This window comes from Ranitomeya imitator, chromosome 5 (assembly GCF_032444005.1).
Source record: "Ranitomeya imitator isolate aRanImi1 chromosome 5, aRanImi1.pri, whole genome shotgun sequence".
Classification (NCBI taxonomy): domain Eukaryota; kingdom Metazoa; phylum Chordata; class Amphibia; order Anura; family Dendrobatidae; genus Ranitomeya; species Ranitomeya imitator.
This window is the reverse complement of record NC_091286.1, coordinates 584,410,320-584,432,363: the sequence shown is the minus strand read 5'-3', so window position 1 is coordinate 584,432,363 and position 22,044 is coordinate 584,410,320. Positions and strand designations below refer to the sequence as shown.

The 22,044-nt window shown below is 41.0% G+C and overlaps 1 protein-coding gene across 1 annotated transcript in view; it reads right to left on the bottom strand.

The window, feature by feature from the left end:
- Positions 1-22,044, bottom strand: part of LOC138638537 (saxiphilin-like) — a 160,193-nt gene that overhangs the window by 3,456 nt on the left and 134,693 nt on the right. The window contains exons 17-18 of the mRNA XM_069727917.1: positions 13,144-13,208; positions 4,118-4,302 (exon numbers count right to left, since the gene is read on the bottom strand). Coding sequence (XP_069584018.1) covers positions 4,118-4,302; positions 13,144-13,208 — 250 coding nt within the window. The remainder of the gene's footprint in view (positions 1-4,117; positions 4,303-13,143; positions 13,209-22,044) is intronic.

Sequence of the window (22,044 nt, the reverse complement as noted above, 5' to 3'; positions counted from 1 at the left end):
CCTTTTTCATCCAAACATAATGATGGTCTTTATGCCCAAAAAGTTCAATTTGGACATGTCTCCAAAACTTAAGGTCTTTGTTCCTGTGTGCATTAATCTGGCTTTTTTATGTTTCTTTTGGAGTAATGGCTTCTTCCTGGCAGAGTCGTCTTTTAGCCCATGTTGATACAGTACTAATTTCACTGTGGATATTGATACAATCTTACCAGCTTGCACCATCATATTCACAAGGTCTTTTGCCTTTGTCCTTGGGCTGATATGAACATGTCGGACCAAAGCATGTTCATTTCTGGGACACAGAACCCGTCTCCTTCCTGAGCCGTTTGACGGCTGGACAGTCCCATCTTGTTTGTACTTGCGTATAATTGTTTGTACAGATGAACAAAGCACCTTCAGGTATCTTGAAATTGTACCCAAGGATGAGCCAGACTTGTGCAAGTCCACAATTCTCTTCCTGATATCTTGGCCGATTTCTTTAGACTTTTCCATTATGCTACACAAAGAAGCAGTGTGTTTCAGGTGTACATTAAAATATATCCACAGGTGTGTCTCTAATTTACTCAGATGTTGCCAAAAAATCCACCAGAAGCTTCCAAACACATGACATCATTATATGGACAGTCCAGAATTGTTTAAAGGCATAGTAATCTTAGTATATGTAAACTTTTTACTTTGCAGTATGTAATAAAAATGACTTAAAACATTCTCTCTGTCTCTTATTATTCTGGCATTTGGCAAATATTAATAATTATGGTAATCCTATTTGATCTAAAATGGGAAAGGTTTATTCTGACTTCATGTTAGATATTGAGAAAAACATGCATATGTGTGTTTATATAGTGTATGTAAACTTCTGGTTTCAACTGTATACATTCTCAAAAATGTAAAAAATATAACCGTAAGAAAAAGAAAATTATGTGATAATCAAACTAAAAAAAGTAAATTAGAAAACCCAGCAAAAGGGAGGTCCTGGTACAGTGAGTTAATATGACTCCATGGGACAGACCCCAACAGGTATTGAACTATACAAGCGATTTTGTCAAACAGTCATATGTACAAGGAAATTATACCAGAGAAATTTTCATCATGTCCCGCCAAAAATAAGCAATTACACAGCTCCACTGAGAAAAACTTATAAATCTTAGATTAAAATTGTACTGATCCACAGAATAAAGATAGTGCTTTATGTGTCTAGCTTTGAATAGAGTCAAATTTAAAAAACAATAGAATTGCTGTTTTTTTTATTTTTCCTGATAAAGATTTAATAAAAATTAAGATTTGTTTGCTACATACCCCAAAATGGTGCCACCAACAAGTAAGTAAGTTCCTTAAAAAATAAGCCTAGCTCAGATGCTGTTGTTAGTAGTGTACCTACCTAGCATATCTTATTTGTCATTTTTAGGAAGGGCGTTGAGTTTAGTTGAGTTAGTTTTGCGCACCAATTTTAGTACTTCAATTTCACAACCTTACATGCCATACCTACACTGTGACCTGCTGCAAAAGTTTGCTTTCTGTAACTACCTATCTAGCATTCCATGATTCATCTTTTTTTGGAAGGATTGAGGATGTACATTTTGTCAAAAGTTAGATACAGTATTGCACACAATGTATGGTAAAAGAAAAAGGGACAATGGCAATAGATGATATAGTGTTAAAAAAAATCCTTACCACAGCTAAGAATGTAGTAGCCACTAGCAGCAGCCGAAACAGCAACATCACAACTGGCACCAAATGTTAGGGTGGTAGTACAAGCAAACAAAGGCCACAATCAAAAATTTTTCCCTCCGACAAGAGTATTAGTGGGAAGGTAGGGGAGAGCATTATAACATACCAGATGGTGGCCCGATTCTAACGCATCGGGTATTCTAGAATATTAATGTCCACGTAGTATATTGCACAGCCCACGTAGTATATTGCCCAGTCACGTAGTATATTGCCCAGCTATGCAGTATATTGCCCAGTCACGTAGTATATTGCCCAGTCACGTAGTATATTGCCCAGCTATGCAGTATATTGCTCAGTCACGTAGTATATTGCCCAGTGACGTAGTATATTGCCCATCCACGTAGTATATTGCCCAGTCACGTAGTATATTGCCCAGCTATGCAGTATATTGCCCAGTCACGTAGTATATTGCCCAGCCACATAGTATATTGCCCAGCCATGTAGTATATTGCCCAGCCACGTAGTATATTGCCCAGCTATATAGTGTATTGCCCAGTCACGTAGTATATTGCCCAGCCACGTAGTATATTGCCCAGTCATATAGTATATTGCCCAGTCACGTAGTATATTGCACAGTGACGTAGTATACAGCACAAACACATAGTATATTGCCCAGTCACATAGTAGATTGGCTAGTGACGTAGTATATTGCACAGCGACATAGTATACAGCACAGACATGTAGTATATTGCCAAGTCACGCAGTATGTTGCCCAGCTACGTAGTATACAGCACAGAGCCACGTAGTATGCAGCACAGAGCCACGTAGTATATTGCCCAGCCACGTAGTATATAACACTGCCCACGCAGTATATAACAGTGGCCACATAATATATAGCACAGCCCATGCAGTATATAGCACAGCCCACGGAGTATATCACACAGCCCACATAGTATATAACACTGCCTATGTAGTATACAGCACAGAGCCATGCGGTATGTAACACAGCCCACGTAGTATACAGCAATGTGGGCACATATACATGTTAAAAAAATAATTAAAATAAAAAATAGTTCTATACTCACCTTCCGGCAGAATCCACCGAAGCTCACGCGATACGCGCACGGCTGCCGCCATCTTCCGTTCCCAGGATGCATTGCAAAATTACCCAGATGACTTATCGGTCTCGCGAGACCGCTAAGTCTTCTGGGTAATTTTGCAATGCATCTATGGGAACGGAAGATGGCGGAGGCCGTGCGCGGCTCAGGGGACAACGGAGGGTGAGTATAGCAGGTTTTTTGTTTTTTTATTATTTTTAACATGACATTTTTTTACTATTGATGCCGCATAGGCAGCATCAATAGTAAAAGGTTGGGGACACACAGGGTTAATACCGGCGGTAGTGGAGTACGTTACCCGCGGCATAACGTGGTCCGTTACTGCTGGCATTAACCCTGTGTTAACCCTGTGTTAGCGGTGGCCGGAGGGGAGTATGCGGGCGCTGGGCAGTGACTGCAGGGAGTAAGGAGCGGCCATTTTCTTCCAGACTGTGCCTGTCGCTGATTGGTCGTGGCTGCTTTGCCGCGACCAATCAGCGACTTGGATTTCCTTGACAGACAGAGGCCGCGACCAATGAATATCCATGACAGACAGAAGGACAGAAAGACAGACAGAAAGACGGAAGTGACCCTTAGACAATTATATAGTAGATAGTAGATATGCCACATCATTCATCTCAGTCACAGCACCATGATGTTACCTCTAACATCGACAGTGACAGTTTGAGACTATGTTCTGTACAGAACAGTCTGCGTGTTCACACATAACTAAGAAAGATACATTTTGGACCTTTTTTAATTTTATAAAACATGGAATATCTGTCAGTGAACTGTGTTAATAAATATGCTTTTGGTTTTTACTGGGTTACCATCTATTTCTATGGTGAGGTCACTTTGACATTAATAAGGCTGTGTTTGGATTAAAGTCTGGCAAATCTAAATTGCAAAAGATTCTAACATCCCTAATTATACAATGCGTGTTATTATGATTATTATATAAACTCTGTCATGTGGAGAACAAAACACAAAATACATAATTTTTTACTATGATCAGTTTAATTTCTGCCTTATGCTCCTTTCACATTGCGTTGTTGCCAACATTCAGTGGTCCCATCGGGGCTTGTATCAAAACCCTCCTGAAAACGGGATTTTGGCGTATGTTCCAATGGGGCCGTAGACTATAATGGTGCCGACAGAGTCAAAGTGTGCTATGCTATAGCGTGCATCATTTTCATGGCTTATACGCCTACTGGAGGCAGATACTTAGATGTAGTAGACTGTGCCTGAGTGTCTTCCTCCAGTAGCTCGATGGCACCACTGAACGTGGGCAAAAAGGCAATGTGAAAGCACCCTTAGTGGGTCAGAAACTTTTAAAGTCATAATTAGACACTTACTTGCTGATTAAGTGAAATTCTTACAACATCACTGACACTCTCTGGTCTGGAAACCATAATCTGTTTGTAGTCTGCAAAAAGTTTACATTTTCTGTAGTCGCTGACAGGGGCACGAGATCCGTCAAGACATAATAACTCAAAATCTGTGGATTTTAAATCCTTTGCCCAAGGTGCAGGATTTTTTCCTGAAGGACAAATAACACAAATTGTATACATTATCCAATAATAATCAGTGAGAATCACACGCATTAGTAAGACTCTGATTTGGACATAAGTTTGTGAAATGTACCGCTCATCCATTGAGCACTCCATTGATGTAAGTGTGCTTTCTCTAACATTCTTTTCCAATGGGAATTACCCTATGCACTTTAGCTATTAATGTGTTACTTCAGGGGACCAGTATGAAAAAAATTAAGGTTCCTTTACTGTTTTTATTTTCATGAAAACTGTTGTATGATGGATTTCGCATTTTGTATATATACAATGGCATGTAAATGTTTGGGCACCCCTAATTAAAATTACTGCTATTGTGAACAGTTAAGCAATTTTAAGATGAAATGATTTCTAAAAGGCCTAAAGTTAAAGGTGACATATTTCCTTTGTAATTTAGGTAAAATAATTGTCATTTTTTTACATTTTAAAAATTACAAAAAAATTGGGCCAGTGCAAAACTTTGGAGATTTGTGTGCTCAGAAAACTTTGAGCAAAGTTTCAGACCTTTATTAGTCTGTTAACCCCTTTACCCTCATGGGTGGTTTGCACGTTAATGACCGGGCCAATTTTTACATTTCTCACCACTGTGGCTTTATGAGGTTATAACTCTGGAATGCTTTAATGGATCCTGGTGATTGTGACATTGTTTTCTCATGACGTATTGTACTTCATGAAAGTGGTAAAATTTCTTTGATATGACTTGCCAAGGATAACAAGAGAAAATGGACCCCAAAAGATATAGTGCAATTTGTCCTGAGTACGCTGATACCTCATGTGTGGGGGAGAACCATTGTTTGGGTGCATGGCAGAGCATGGAAGGGAAGGAGCGCCGTTTGACTTTTTCAACGCAAAATTAGCTGGAATTGATATTGAATGCCATGTCGCGTTCAGAGAACCCCGGATGTGCCTAAAGAGTGGAAACCCCCACAAATGACACCATTTTGGAAACTAGACCCCCCATGGAACTTACCTAGATGTGTGGTCAGAACTTTGAACCCCCAAAGGCTTCACAGAAGTTTGTAGCGTAGAGTCATAAAATTAAAATATCATATTTTTCCACAAAAATTCTTTTCACCCTTAATTTTAATTTTTCTAAGGGTAACAGGCCGCCAAAAGATATTGTGCAATCTGTCCTGAGTACCCTGATACCCCATGTGTGGGATAAAACTACTGTATGGGCACACGTCGGTGCTCGGAAGGGAAGATGTGATGTTTTGGAATGCAGACTTTGATGGAATGGTCTGCGGGCATCATGTCATGTTTGGAGAGCCCCTGATGTGCCTAAACAGTGGAAACCCCCCACAAGTGACCCCATTTTGGAAACTCCACTCCATTATATTTTTTCCACAAACATGATCTTTTAGTCCCCAATTTTTTTATTTTCCCAAGTACAACAGAAGAAATTGGACCCCAAAAGTTGTTGTGCAATTTGTCCTGAGTATGCTGATACTGCATACGTGAGGGTAAACCACTGTTTGGGCCCATGAAAGAGCTCAGAAGGGAAGGAGCACCATTTGACTTTTTCAACACATTGAAGATGGAATTGAGATCAGATGCCATGTCGCATTTCGAAAGCCCATGATGTGCCTAAACAGTGGAAACCCCCCAATTCTAACTCCAACCCTAACCCCAACACACCCCTAACCCAAACCACAAACCAACACCTAACACACCCCTAACCCTAATCCTAAACACAACAGTAACCATAATCCTAACTTTAGCCCCAACCCTAACCTTAATGGGAAAATGGAAATAAATACATTTTTTTTATTTTATTATTTTTCCCTAACTAAGGGGCTGATAAAGCAGGTTTTGATTTACTATTTATAGCGGGTTTTTATGTTTGGCAGCTGTTATACACTAAAAGACACCTTTTATTGCCAAAAATTGTTTTTGCATCACCACATTTTGAAAGCTATACTATTTACATATTTTGGCCCACAGAGTCAGAGCCTGCAGGTTTGTGCAGGCTGATTGCTTCTATAGCATGCAGATCTGCATGCTACAGAAGCTGTCAGCGCAGCAGCTGCTGTGCACTAACCTGAGAGACTTCTTGTGCATGACAGAAAGTCTCTCAGGTATGGAGTCCCGGATGTCATCATGACAACATCAGGTCTCCATGCCAGCTATGGGGACCCCGTGTTATGCTGCGGGGTCTCTGATCCAAAGGCAGAGGGGCTGTCATGTTTGATCACAGTGTTCTAGGGGTGTCAGGTGTCAGCTGTGAGAATCAGCTGACATCCGGCCGCGATCAGCATCGCGGCCGATCGCTTAGGCGTACTGTTCCGTCTATGGGAATTAGGGCTCAGGTCACATGGACGGAATAGTACGTCTAATGGCAGAAAGGGATTAAGGTTATAAAATGGCAATTAAGAGGAACAGTGGAGATCAATATAAGTTCTGGAAGACCAAGCAACATTTTAATGAGAGCTGCTCGTAGAGGCAAATCAGAACCCCCGCTCGACTGCAAAAAACCTCCAGAAAGATTTAGCAGACTCTGGAGTTGTGGTGTATTGCTCTACTGTTCAGAGACACTTGGACAAATATGGCCTTCTTAGAAAAGTCATCAGAAAAAAACCTCTCCGGCATCCTCATTATAAAGTTTAGTGTCAGAAGTATGGATGCGAAAGAACATTGAAACAAGCCTGATGCATTTTGAAAATAAGTCCTGTGGACCTATAAGGTTAAAATAGAACTCTTTGGACACAATGATTAAAAGTATGTGTGGCGAAAGGGCACAGAATTTCAGGAAATGAACATCTTGCCAACCATTAAGCATGGGGGTGGATCAAACATGCTTTGGTATTGTGTTGCAACCAATGAGATGGGGAAGAATGGATTCAATGAAATGTCAACAAATTCTTGATGCAAACATAACACCATCTGTAAAAAAAAGATTGAAAAGAGGAGGCTTCTACAAATGGATAATGATCCTAAACATGTCAAAATCCACAATAGGAAAAAAAAAAGGGTTGAGTTCCAGCTCCTTAAAATAATTCTTTTATTGATGCCTTTAAAAACATATTGTACATGGTGTACATTCTCCCTCCAGTATGTGCCGATGGACAGCAGAGACACGGCAACGCGTTTCGATCAAACGATCTTTGTCAAAGCCATACTATGATCTAACTGATCACCTTAGTTATAGGAAACATTATCCAATCAGATCCCATCTACTAGTCACATGACCTTAAGACAGGTCCTTCAATAAAATAAGTGCAAACATATAAACAATGCATAAGTATTCATCTCATTATTGTTAATTATTAGATGAATTCTTATGCATTGTTTATATGTTTGATTTTATTGAAGGACCTGTCTAAAGGTCATGTGACTAGTAGATGGGATCTGATTGGATAATGTTTCCTATAACTAAGGTGATCAGTTAGATCATAGTATGGCTTTGACAAAGATCGTTTGATCGAAACGCGTTGCCGTGTCTCTGCTGTCCATCGGCACAAACTGGAGGGAGAATGTACACTATGTTTTTAAAGGCATCAATAAAAGAATTATTTTAAGGAGCTGGAACTCAACCCCCTTTTTTTTTTTTTTCCTATGGAATACTACGCTTGTCGGCAGCGGAGTTCCGAGCACCTGTGGTGAAGACTGGTGAGCTGGCTTATGTTTTATTTTTTAAAATCCACAATAGACTAACTCAAAAGTCGCAAACTGAAGGTTTTACAATGGCAAATGTCCCCTGATCTGAACATCATTGAAAATCTGTGGCTAGACTTCTTCGCCATATCTTGCTATTCTTGGGAATACAACCTGCTATTTCACATTGTATTAAACAACATTTCTTAATCCGTAACTTCAGTGTTTCTTCCTCCAATATCATCAAAACTCTTAGAAAGATGTTTGTTTATTTAGGCCTATTCTTACATTTTATTTCTGTCATTTCAGGTATATCTTTCTTATAAGCTATGAAGTGTGTACATGAGGCTTCACACTATCTATGCTCATTATTTGACATGTACAGTGGGGCAAAAAAGTATTTAGTCAGTCAGCAATAGTGCCACCACTTAAATAAATGAGAGGCGTCTGTAATTTACATCATAGGTAGACCTCAACTATGGGAGACAAACTGAGAAAAAAAAATCCAGAAAATCATTGTCTGTTTTTTTATCATTTTTTTTTTTGCATTTTATGGTGGAAAATAAGTATTTGGTCAGAAACAAACAATCAAGATTTCTGGCTCTCACAGACCTGTAACTTCTTCTTTAAGAGTCTCCTCTTTCCTCCACTCATTACCTGTAGTAATGGCACCTGTTTAAACTTGTTATCAGTATAAAAAGACACCTGTGCACACCCTCAAACAGTCTGACTCCAAACTCCACTATGGTGAAGACCAAAGAGCTGTCAAAGGACACCAGAAACAAAATTGTAGCCCTGCACCAGGCTGGGAAGACTGAATCTGCAATAGCCAACCAGCTTGGAGTGAAGAAATCAACAGTGGGAGCAATAATTAGAAAATGGAAGACATACAAGACCACTGATAATCTCCCTCGATCTGGGGCTCCACGCAAAATCCCACCCCGTGGGGTCAGAATGATCACAAGAACGGTGAGCAAAAATCCCAGAACCACGCGGGGGGACCTAGTGAATGAACTGCAGAGAGCTGGGACCAATGTAACAAGGCCTACCATAAGTAACACACTACGCCACCATGGACTCAGATCCTGCAGTGCCAGACGTGTCCCACTGCTTAAGCCAGTACATGTCCGGGCCCGTCTGAACTTTGCTAGAGAGCATTTGGATGATCCAGAGGAGTTTTGGGAGAATGTCCTATGGTCTGATGAAACCAAACTGGAACTGTTTGGTAGAAACACAACTTGTCGTGTTTGGAGGAAAAAGAATACTGAGTTGCATCCATCAAACACCATACCTGCTGTAAAGCATGGTAGTGGAAACATCATGCTTTGGGGCTGTTTCTCTGCAAAGGGGCCAGGACGACTGATCCGGGTACATGAAAGAATGAATGGGGCCATGTATCGTGAGATTTTGAGTGCAAACCTCCTTCCATCAGCAAGGGCATTGAAGATGAAACGTGGCTGGGTCTTTCAACATGACAATGATCCAAAGCACACCGCCAGGGCAACGAAGGAGTGGCTTCGTAAGAAGCATTTCAAGGTCCTGGAGTGGCCTAGCCAGTCTCCAGATCTCAACCCTATAGAAAACCTTTGGAGGGAGTTGAAAGTCCGTGTTGCCAAGCGAAAAGCCAAAAACATCACTGCTCTAGAGGAGATCTGCATGGAGGAATGGGCCAACATACCAACAACAGTGTGTGGCAACCTTGTGAAGACTTACAGAAAACGTTTGACCTCTGTCATTGCCAACAAAGGATATATTACAAAGTATTGAGATGAAATTTTGTTTCTGACCAAATACTTATTTTCCACCATAATATGCAAAAAAATGATAAAAAAACAGACAATGTGATTTTCTGGATTTTTTTTTTCTCAGTTTGTCTCCCATAGTTGAGGTCTACCTATGATGTAAATTACAGACGCCTCTCATTTATTTAAGTGGTGGAACTTGCACTATTGCTGACTGACTAAATACTTTTTTGCCCCACTGTATCCTGCATTTTTCACCATTTTTTTCATCAGCCGATGATCTCTAGTTTTCAGATCTCTCGGGTGCTGTTTATGGAGCAAGCTGCTAAGTTGTCTCCCTTAAGAAAAGTACACAGACACAGAGGTATTCCTTTTCTTCTTTTTCTGTTTAGCATATGTTCCTTAGGGTATGTGCACACGTCCGGAAAGTATGCAGAAATTTCCTGAAAAAATCCTGAGGTTTTCCGCAGGAATTCTGCACGTGTTTTTGTCGCGTTTTTATTGTGTATTTTGCGCAGATATTTTGTGTTTTTCCCGGAGGTTCCCAATGCAAAAATAAAGTGGGAAATCCGCTTAAAATCTGCAAAATTAATGAACATGCTGCGTATTTTTCCGCATGCGTTTTTTTTGTGGAAAAAACAGCAACATGTGCACAAAAATTGCGGAAACTATTAAAAATGATGGGATGCTTAATGTATGCATTTTTTAAAGGGACTCTGTCACCTGAATTTGGCGGGACTGGTTTTGGGTCATATGGGCGGAGTTTTCGGATGTTTGATTCACCCTTTCCTTACCCGCTGGCTGCATGCTGGCTGCAATATTGGATTGAAGTTCATTCTCTGTCCTCCATAGTACACACCTGCGCAAAGCAATCTTGCCTTGTGCAGGCGTGTACTATGGAGGACAGAGAATGAACTTCAATCCAATATTGCAGCCAGCATGCAGCCAGCGGGTAAGGAAAGGGTGAATCAAACACCTGAAAACTCTGCCCATATGACCCAAAACCAGTCCCGCCAAATTCAGGTGACAGAGTCCCTTTAAGCATTTTTGCAGCGGAAAGCCGACGAAAAAACGCGCAATAAATGCGAAAAATCCGCGAATAATCCGGAACGTGTGCACATACCCTTAGAAGAAGCAGTATGGAGAAGATTATACAGCAGTACTGAGCTGTGTGGCTATGAATCCATCTCTAGGATAAGCTAAATCACTAATTTCAGCACAATCTTTCAGTGTTTTCATCTGTTTTTTTTCCTCTGTGGTCCTCATCTCTCCTCCAACTACCAAACTTCATAGAAGAAAATAGGAGATGTGACCTATCTGAGCTAGCAATCAGTCTTGACAAACAAGAATTCCACCTCTCGTGTCTCCCCTCTTCCTCATAGTTTGTAAGCTTGCGAGCAGGACCCTCATTCCTCCTGGTATCTATTTTGAACTGTGATTTCTGTTATGCTGTAATGTCTATTGTCTATACAAGTCCCCTCTATAATTTGTAAAGCGCTGCGGAATATGTTGGCGCTATATAAATAAAATTATTATTAATTATTATTATTTGAGCTGCTTTTTTAAAGGAATAGTCAGTGGAGATTAAAAAAAATCTTCCTATAAGGGTGGGGGAAAAAGAAGAGCAGCTCCAGTATCACACGGAATTACAAGTACTCAGAAGGTTACAAAAAGCACTATTCATGTTATCTTTATTGTGTATGAAGGCTGGGTTATTAGAATTTTTTTTATCTCCCCAGAGGACCCTTTTAATGTGGATGGTGAGTTCAGGAAGCAGGGTGGAGGGGAAGAGATTGCTCATAAGTGTAGAAAAATGTCAAATGATAAGATATATTAAAACATTTCTTATTGTTATTTATACTATTGTTTTATGCAAAGCTTGTTGAAACTACAGTGGCCATTTAATTCTTACATTAACCCCTTAGTCATGAGGCTATATTTTATAAATCCGACCAGTAATAACCGACCAGTGGTAATAACTCTAGAATGCTTCAACATATCCCTTTGATTTTGAGATTATTTTTTCATGACACATTACATTTTATGATAATGATAAATGTAAGTAAACAAGTTTTGAGTTTAGTTATAAAAATTACCAGAAATTAAAAAAAAAAAATCAAACATTGAATGATTGCCCCTTTAATTCCAGATAGTCAGACCACACAGAAAACATTAATAAATAACATTCCCCTCATGCCTGTTGCCTCTTTTACATCTGCAGCATCTGCAAAATGTTCTTTTTTTTGTCAGAATTTTAAGTTTAAAAATGTAGCAGTAATTTTTCTTTTTTTTTTTTTCAAGGAAATTTATCAAATTAATTTTTTTAGGGATCTATTCAGTTTCTAAGTGACTTTGGGGGTCCTATATATTGGAAAACCTGCAAAACTGATACCATTTTAAAAAATCGCACCCCTCGACATATTCAAAACTGCTGTCAGGTAGTTTATTAACCCTTCAGGTTTATTTTATTCATTATTACAAAGTGGCATGACATGAAAGAAAAAAAAATATTTTTACCACCTAAATATTGCTAACTTCTGAACAGGTCGCTATGGCCGGCAGACTCTAAAGCTCTTATTTGGCGGTGAATTGCCATGGGAAACATCAGGACCACATGATCAAGATCACAGAGTGCCAATGGGGATAAAGAGGGAGACCCCACACTCTGTAAGGCCGGTTTCACACGCCCAGATGATTCCAGTACCGGAAAAAATCGGTACCGGAATTATCCGTGTCTGTGTGCCCCTACGTTTCTGTGGCACATCAGTGTGGCACACGTGCGGCACATAGATCTTTATTTTAAACGCTATTATTCATATCTTCTCTGCAGCAAACTCTGCTGCAGGGAAGATATGAATCGCGGTTTCAGCACCAGTGGGGGGGACAGCGCTTAATGTAGCGCTGTCTCCTGCACGGCACACGGACTGCACACGGACAACGTCCGTGTACGGTACGTGTTTTACACGGATTCATTGACTTTAATGGGTCCGTGTAATACGTGCGCTCCCACGAACACTGACATGTCTCCGTGTTTGGCACACGGAGACTCGGTCCGCAAAAAATCAATGACATCTGCACAGATGCATTGATTTTTATGTGTGTATGTGTGTCAGTGTCTCCGGTACGTGAGGAAACTGTCACCTCACGTACCGGAGACACTGACGTGTGAAACCGGCCTAAACCATTTATATGATGTAGTCACTATTGAAAGCAGCATCTAAGGGGTTAAACAGATATGATTGTGTGTGATACAGCAAGTTGTCAGCTATAGTGTGCAGCCGACAGCTGCTGGATTGTCTCCTGTATGGGGAGGCTATTCTCTTATGTCTCAGGCCAATAAAAAGATGTATTGGTGGTCATTATGGGGTTAAAAAAGGATAAACTATCCGAAAATGAAAAAAAAAACACTGACAGACCTAAAAGACTCATTAATGCATATCTATAATGTTACCATGATTCAGATACTTGCTCTCTTACCATCTGTATTTTCAAATATAGCAGCACTCATTACAAACGCCACATCTCCCTTCTCCACCAGACACCTAAAATCAGAGGAAAAACTGTAACTGAGCAGAAGTTAAATAGTTAAATAGATGCATGTTACATGGTGGTCTGTGAACAATAGAACACTTCACCTTCTGTGGTTTGCATAAATGGATAATGGCAGAATGAAGCACTTACCCATTTCAGGAGTTTCTGACAGCAGTTATACAGTGTTGGGCTAAATTCTAAATTTGTTGTTTTAGTTTGGGGGCGGTCAGTGGATTCCTTTTTGTAAACCATACCTTTAAATTAACCATACAGTTAAAAGTCGCACACTATAGTTTTTTTTTTCTTTTACTATTTCCGGAAAATATTTACCCTTTTTTCCTTTCCTGTTATATTATTAAAATTTTCTAAATAAAGAATATATACAAAAAAAAGTCGCACACTAGACAAATCTAGTGACTGTGGAGGACACAGCCCTTTCCTCACCATTCCTACTTCTGTGAATGTTGCACGAACTTGCCACAAGGACATGCGCAATATATGTCCAGTAGTCTCACGTTGCTGAAACAAACAATACTTGCTTTCTTAATCATTTACCCTGCAGAAAATTGCTGGAGTTCGTCCATTTACACAGCCGTAGGGATATTTTCATCATTGAATATTGGACCCACAATCTGCACCCCCCGATTCTGTGCTCTAAACACTGATCTGGATCAAGTGGCTGTTGGAGCAGCTCATGTGATTTTTGTGTGTGACAGTTTTATGGTTGTGGAATTTATACCTGGGTATATGGAATCACCAGCTTCATAGACATGATGTAGTAAAATGGGTCCACAGAGCCGTTTATGATCATTTCCGGTAGCCATTTGTAATGTCACACGCTTCAATTTTACTCACTCATTTAGTTGTTCTATGGCTGATTCTTTGTATGTCTTCATGTAAAGATATATTAGTACACACTATTGTTGTGCTGATGCTACTTATGTTTCCCAATACCAGCACTGAGCACTGCTTGCTTCTTCTTGACTGGTTTAGTTTTCTCTCATTTATGTTGGGTTACTGTAGTCTGGCACGCTGCTGTGATGTCATCTTGCCATGTCTTGTATTCAAGACCTCTGCCACTACTTACAGTTGGGAACCACCTTTATACCTCAACTTCACTAGTCAATCAGCTCTGCTTCACTAGTCATCTCTGATCCTGCTCTGTTTCTCTAGTCATCTCTGATCCCGCTCTGCTTCACCAGTCATCGCTGACTGACCTCTGCTTCCACCAGTCATCACTGACCGACCTCTGCTTCCACCAGTCATCGCTGACCGACCTCTGCTTCCACCAGTCATCGCTGACCGACCTCTGCTTCCACCAGTCATCGCTGACCGACCTCTGCTTCCACCAGTCATCGCTGACCGACCTCTGCTTCCACCAGTCATCGCTGACCGGCCTCTGCTTCCACCAGTCATCACTGACCGACCTCTGCTTCCACCAGTCATCTCTGACCGACCTCTGCTTCCACCAGTCATCGCTGACCAACCTCTGCTTCCACCAGTCATCACGGACCGACCTCTGCTTCCACCAGTCATCGCTGACTGACCTCTGCTTCCACCAGTCATCGCTGACCGACCTCTGCTTCCACCAGTCATCGCTGACCGACCTCTGCTTCCACCAGTCATCGCTGACTGACCTCTGCTTCCACCAGTCATCGCTGACCGACCTCTGCTTCCACCAGTCATCGCTGACTGACCTCTGCTTCCACCAGTCATCGCTGACTGACCTCTGCTTCCACCAGTCATCGCTGACTGACCTCTGCTTCCACCAGTCATCGCTGACTGACCTCTGCTTCCACCAGTCATCGCTGACCGACCTCTGCTTCCACCAGTCATCCCTGACTGACCTCTGCTTCACCAATCATCTCTGATACATTTGTTTAATCAGTTATGTCTGCTTCACCAGTCATCTTTGAACCATCTCTGCTTCATCAGTATACACGATCCAGCTCTGGTTCACCAGTCATGATTGATCAAGTTCTGTTTCAGCAGTCACCACTGATCAATCTCTGCCTCAGTCATCACTGATACAATTCTTCTTCTTCATCAATCATCTCTGATCTATCTTCTTTTATCAGTCATTGTTAATACATCTCTGCTTCATCAGTCATTGCAGATCCACGTATGTGGTAAATCAGAAAACACATTTATCACCCATGACATTTTCAGCCCGGTTAAAGCTCTGTCCCTAGGCTTCAATGGTCCACATCATCAGGTAAAATATAACAGCTGGTATGAGTCTGCTAGGAAAATTAGTGCAATGACTTATTTGCACTTTTCATGATCCTGCCTTGGTTATGTGACACGATGGCGACTACTGTAAACGAATGGACGACATATATATATATACAGGTCCTTCTCAAAAAATTAGCATATAGTGTTAAATTTCATTATTTACCATAATATAATGATTACAATTAAACTTTCATATATTATAGATTCATTATCCACCAACTGAAATTTGTCAGGTCTTTTATTGTTTTAATACTGATGATTTTGGCATACAACTCCTGATAACCCCAAAAACCTGTCTCAATAAATTAGCATATTTCACCCATCCAATCAAATAAAAGTGTTTTTTAATAACAAACAAAAAAACCATCAAATAATAATGTTCAGTTATGCACTCAATACTTGGTCGGGAATCCTTTGGCAGAAATGACTGCTTCAATGCGGCGTGGCATGGAGGCAATCAGCCTGTGACACTGCTGAGATGTTATGGAGGCCCAGGATGCTTCAATAGTGGCCTTAAGCTCATCCAGAGTGTTGGGTCTTGCGTCTCTCAACTTTCTCTTCACAATATCCCACAGATTCTCTATGGGGTTCAGGTCAGGAGAGTTGGCAGGCCAATTGAGCACAGTAATACCATGGTCAGTAAACCATTTACCAGTGGTTTTGGCACTGTGAGCAGGTGCCAGGTCGTGCTGAAAAATGAAATCTTCATCTCCATAAGCATTTCAGCCGATGGAAGCATGAAGTGCTCCAAAATCTCCTGATAGCTAGCTGCATTGACCCTGCCCTTGATGAAACACAGTGGACCAACACCAGCAGCTGACATGGCACCCCACACCATCACTGACTGTGGGTACTTGACACTGGACTTCAGGCATTTTGGCATTTCCTTCTCCCCAGTCTTCCTCCAGACTCTGGCACCTGGATTTCCGAATGACATGCAAAATTTGCTTTCATCAGAAAAAAGTACTTGGGACCACTGAGCAACAGTCCAGTGCTGCTTCTCTGTAGCTCAAAAGTGGCTTTACCTGGGGAATGCGGCACCTGTAGCCCATTTCCTGCACACGCCTGTGCACGGTGGCTCTGGATGTTTCCACACCAGACTCAGTCCACTGCTTCCTCAGGTTCCCCAAGGTCTGGAATCGGTCCTTCTCCACAATCTTCCTCAGGGTCCGGTCTCCTCTTCTCGTTGTACAGCGTTTTCTGCCACATTGTTTCCTTCCAAAAGACTTACCATTGAGGTGCCTTGATACAGCACTCTGGGAACAGCCTATTTGTTGAGAAATTTCTTTCTGGGTCTTACCCTCTTGCTTGAGGGTGTCAATGATGGCCTTCTTGACATCTGTCAGGTCGCTAGTCTTACCCATGATGGGGGTTTTGAGTAATGAACCAGGCAGGGAGTTTATAAAAGCCTCAGGTATCTTTTGCATGTGTTTAGAGTTAATTAGTTGATTCAGAAGATTAGGGTAATAGGTCGTTTAGAGAACCTTTTCTTGATATGCTAATTTATTGAGACAGGTTTTTTGGGTTATCAGGAGTTGTATGCCAAAATCATCAGTATTAAAACAATAAAAGACCTGACAAATTTCAGTTGGTGGATAATGAATCTATAATATATGAAAGTTTAATTGTAATCATTACATTATGGTAAATAATGAAATTTAACACTATATGCTAATTTTTTGAGAAGGACCTGTATATATATATATATATATATATATATATATATATATATATATATGAATTCAAAAAAGAGGGCAGCACTCTATATCCTTGGTGAAAAATGTGCTGGATTTATTCAACCCACATGTCTGGGCAAAATGTGGGTTGAATAAATCCTGCACATTTTTCACCAAGGATATAGAGTGCTGCCCTCTTTTTTGAATTTTTGTAAATTTTGGACAATCATTGGACGGGTTGCCTGGGGGCCACGAAGATAAGTAAAACGTTGTGCTGTTTCTATTTTTATTACTATATCTATATATATATATATATAGATAGATATTCTTGCCTTCTTCACAGACCCTGTATTACGATACTTTCAAACTAATCATTATGCTGTATATTGCTTTTCTGCTTAAATGGAAGAAGAGCCCAGAACCTGAGCAGCAATCCTCATGTCATATTTCTACAAATGTAGCTGTGTGAATTTCACCATCCTTGGTTTCTCTTGTGTTTCCATACTTTTTTATAGTACCACTTGACTGGCAGTAAGGATAATGAAAACTGCGCTCTGATTAGTTGCTATGGGCAACAAACACAGTAATATCGTTTTGATGACCTAAACCTGTACAAAAACCAAACAATCGGAAAGCGGCCTGTATAATAGTCATAATAATAATAATATAATTTTCGTGTTCACTAAACATAAATATTAAATCTGTAACTGAAGTTTCAGGTTAGAATACTCCTAATAATGAGTTCTACCTCTGACACATGACACTCTATACAGTATGTACACCAGCATCCTTCACCCATAGGCCACCATGTAAAAACAATATCCTGCGTACAGTGTACATTTTTAGTAGATGCGTTTTTGGAAATAGTGCAGGCTGATGTGTTATTCACTACAGTAATTAAATATATACTGGTAAAGTATACTGTATATCAGCCCAACAGTGACAAAAATACACTATTATGTCCTCCACTGGGCTTAAGGGACCATGGACGTGTTTATGTAAGGGCAATTCATGTGCCAAGCACATAATTACTGTAATTTGTATGTAACCCCTGCTCATGTACAGCATCAAGGAATCAATGGTTCTATATCTACTATATAATTGTCTAAGGGTCACTTCTGTCTTTCTGTCTGTCTTTCTGTCACGGATATTCATTGGTCGCGGCCTCTGTCTTTCATGGAATCCAAGTCGCTGATAGGTCGTTGGCAAAATGCCCATGACCATTGCCACGACCAATCAGTGACGGGCGCAGTCCGGCGGCAACATGGCTGCTCATTCTTCCCCGCAGTCAGTGCCCGCTCCGTACTCCCCTCCAGTCAGCGCTCACACAGGGTTAATGGCAGCGCTAATGGACCGCGTTATGCTGTGGTGTAACGCACTCCATTAACGCTGCTATTAACCCTGTGTGACCAACTTTTTTACTATTGAGGCTGCCTATGCAGCCTCAATAGTAAAAAGATCTAATGTTAAAAATGATAAAAAAAATAAAAAATCATCATATACTCACATTCCGGCGCCTTTCCCACTCCTTGCGACGCTCCGGTGATCGCTCCATGCAAGCGGCAGGTTCCGGTGGCAAGGATTAAACACCTTCTTCTCCACGGTATTCACGGTGGAAAATGAAATGCTAGGTGAAATCCCAAGAAACAATGAAAACCCTATATTAAGGGTCACCAATCTAACCCAAGAAGAGGTGCGAAACCGGCTAAATAAGATTAAAATAGATAAATCTCCGGGTCCGGATGGCATACACCCACGAGTACTAAGAGAACTAAGTAATGTAATAGATAAACCATTATTTCTTATTTTTAGTGACTCTATAGCGACAGGGTCTGTTCCGCAGGACTGGCGCATAGCAAATGTGGTGCCAATATTCAAAAAGGGCTCTAAAAGTGAACCTGGAAATTATAGGCCAGTAAGTCTAACCTCTATTGTTGGTAAAATATTTGAAGGGTTTCTGAGGGATGTTATTCTGGATTATCTCAATGAGAATAACTGTTTAACTCCATATCAGCATGGGTTTATGAGAAATCGCTCCTGTCAAACCAATCTAATCAGTTTTTATGAAGAGGTAAGCTATAGGCTGGACCACGGTGAGTCATTGGACGTGGTATATCTCGATTTTTCCAAAGCGTTTGATACCGTGCCGCACAAGAGGTTGGTACACAAAATGAGAATGCTTGGTCTGGGGGAACATGTGTGTAAATGGGTTAGTAACTGGCTTAGTGATAGAAAGCAGAGGGTGGTTATAAATGGTATAGTCTCTAACTGGGTCGCTGTGACCAGTGGGGTACCGCAGGGGTCAGTATTGGGACCTGTTCTCTTCAACATATTCATTAATGATCTGGTAAAAGGTTTACACAGTAAAATATCGATATTTGCAGATGATACAAAACTATGTAAAGCAGTTAATACAAGAGAAGATAGTATTCTGCTACAGATGGATCTGGATAAGTTGGAAACTTGGGCTGAAAGGTGGCAGATGAGGTTTAACAATGATAAATGTAAGGTTATACACATGGGAAGAAGGAATCAATATCACCATTACACACTGAACGGGAAACCACTGGGTAAATCTGACAGGGAGAAGGACTTGGGGATCCTAGTTAATGATAAACTTACCTGGAGCAGCCAGTGCCAGGCAGCAGCTGCCAAGGCAAACAGGATCATGGGGTGCATTAAAAGAGGTCTGGATACACATGATGAGAGCATTATACTGCCTCTGTACAAATCCCTAGTTAGACCGCACATGGAGTACTGTGTCCAGTTTTGGGCACCGGTGCTCAGGAAGGATATAATGGAACTAGAGAGAGTACAAAGGAGGGCAACAAAATTAATAAAGGGGATGGGAGAACTACAATACCCAGATAGATTAGCGAAATTAGGATTATTTAGTCTAGAAAAAAGACGACTGAGGGGCGATCTAATAACCATGTATAAGTATATAAGGGGACAATACAAATATCTCGCTGAGGATCTGTTTATACCAAGGAAGGTGACGGGCACAAGGGGGCATTCTTTGCGTCTGGAGGAGAGAAGGTTTTTCCACCAACATAGAAGAGGATTCTTTACTGTTAGGGCAGTGAGAATCTGGAATTGCTTGCCTGAGGAGGTGGTGATGGCGAACTCAGTCGAGGGGTTCAAGAGAGGCCTGGATGTCTTCCTGGAGCAGAACAATATTGTATCATACAATTATTAGGTTCTGTAGAAGGACGTAGATCTGGGTATTTATTATGATGGAATATAGGCTGAACTGGATGGACAAATGTCTTTTTTCGGCCTTACTAACTATGTTACTATGTTACTATGTTACTATGATGGTATGCGACAAGGACCTGCTATGATGTCAGGGTCATGTGACCGCGACATCATCACAGGTCCTGTGCCCATACCAACCCTGGGACCGGAAGCTGCCGCGTGCACCGCATACAGGGCCAGGACTTCAACGGAGGGTGAGTATATGTTTATTTTTTATTTTAAGTCTGTATACTACATGGCTCTGTGCTGAACACTCCGTTGCTGTGCAATATACTACGTGGCTGTGCAATATAATACGTGGCTGGGCAATATACTACGTGGATGGGCAATATACTACGTGGCTGGGCAATATACTATGTGACTGGGCAATATACTACGTGGCTGGGCAATATACTACGTGGCTGGGCAATATACTACGTGGCTGGGCAATATACTACGTGGCTGGGCAATATAGTATGTGGCTGAGCAATATACTACGTGACTGGGCAATATACTATGTGTCAGGGCAATATAGTACGTGACTGGGCAATTTACTATGTGGCTGGGCAATATAGTACGTGACTGGGCAATATAGTACGTGACTGGGCAATATACTACGTGGCTAGGCAATATACTACGTGACTGGGCAATATACTACGTGACTGGACAATATACTACATGACTGGGCAATATACTAAGTGGCTGGGCAATATAATACGTAGCTGGGCAATATACTATGTGGCTAGGCAATATAATATGTAGCTGGGCAATATAATACGTAGCTGGGCAATATACTACGTGGCTGGGCAATATACTACGTGGACATGTGTATTCTAGAATACCCGATGCATTAGAATCGGGCCACTATCTAGTAAATAATAATAATAATAATAATAATATGGGCACACAGGTCATAGAAAGCTGAATAAAATGATAGCTTGATACCTGAGATCCGTTGTCATATTCCTGAGAAATCCACGTTTTTCTATTATGTAAATGAGCTGTTAAGATCTATGGGCTTTTACAGTTGCATGCAACAGCTTAACGTCTCACAAAAACGGCATAAAACAGATAAAAGGCAAAAATAAAAAGTTTTTTTTTCACGTTGTGCGAAACTCATTAACAAGTGTGCTCCATAATGAAGAATTTGACACTGAAAACGACAATAGGGCTCAGTTTCTACTAGGCCCTACTAGAGATTAATAATATTATATGAGATGGCCCTTGCTATGGTTTAACGATTTTATTGATCGAACCTTATGGTCGGCACACTCCTTAACTGACCTATTGCTCCCTATATTCAGGGTATTCAGTAGGATTCACCCTTAATTAAAATAATTAATCATTGTCAGCAAGGTGTAATGCTCTCTTCCCTGTATGCTTGATGTAACCTGAAAGATAAGAAAAACAAGATAGATTATACTCACCTGGTGGGGCAGTCCGGTGCGGTCCAGTTTGATGGGCGTCGCAGTCCAGGTCCGGCGCCTCCCATCTTCATGAGATGACGTCCTCTTCCTTGCTTCCTGTTGCGGCTCCTGCGCAGGCGTACTTTATTTGCCCTGTTTAGGGCAGTGTAAAGTACTGCAGTGTGCATTCGCTGGGTTTTTCGGACCTTTCCCGGCAACAGGGCAGATAAAGTACACCAGCACAGGAGCTGGGACAGGAAGCAAGGAAGAGGACATCAACGGATGAAGATGGG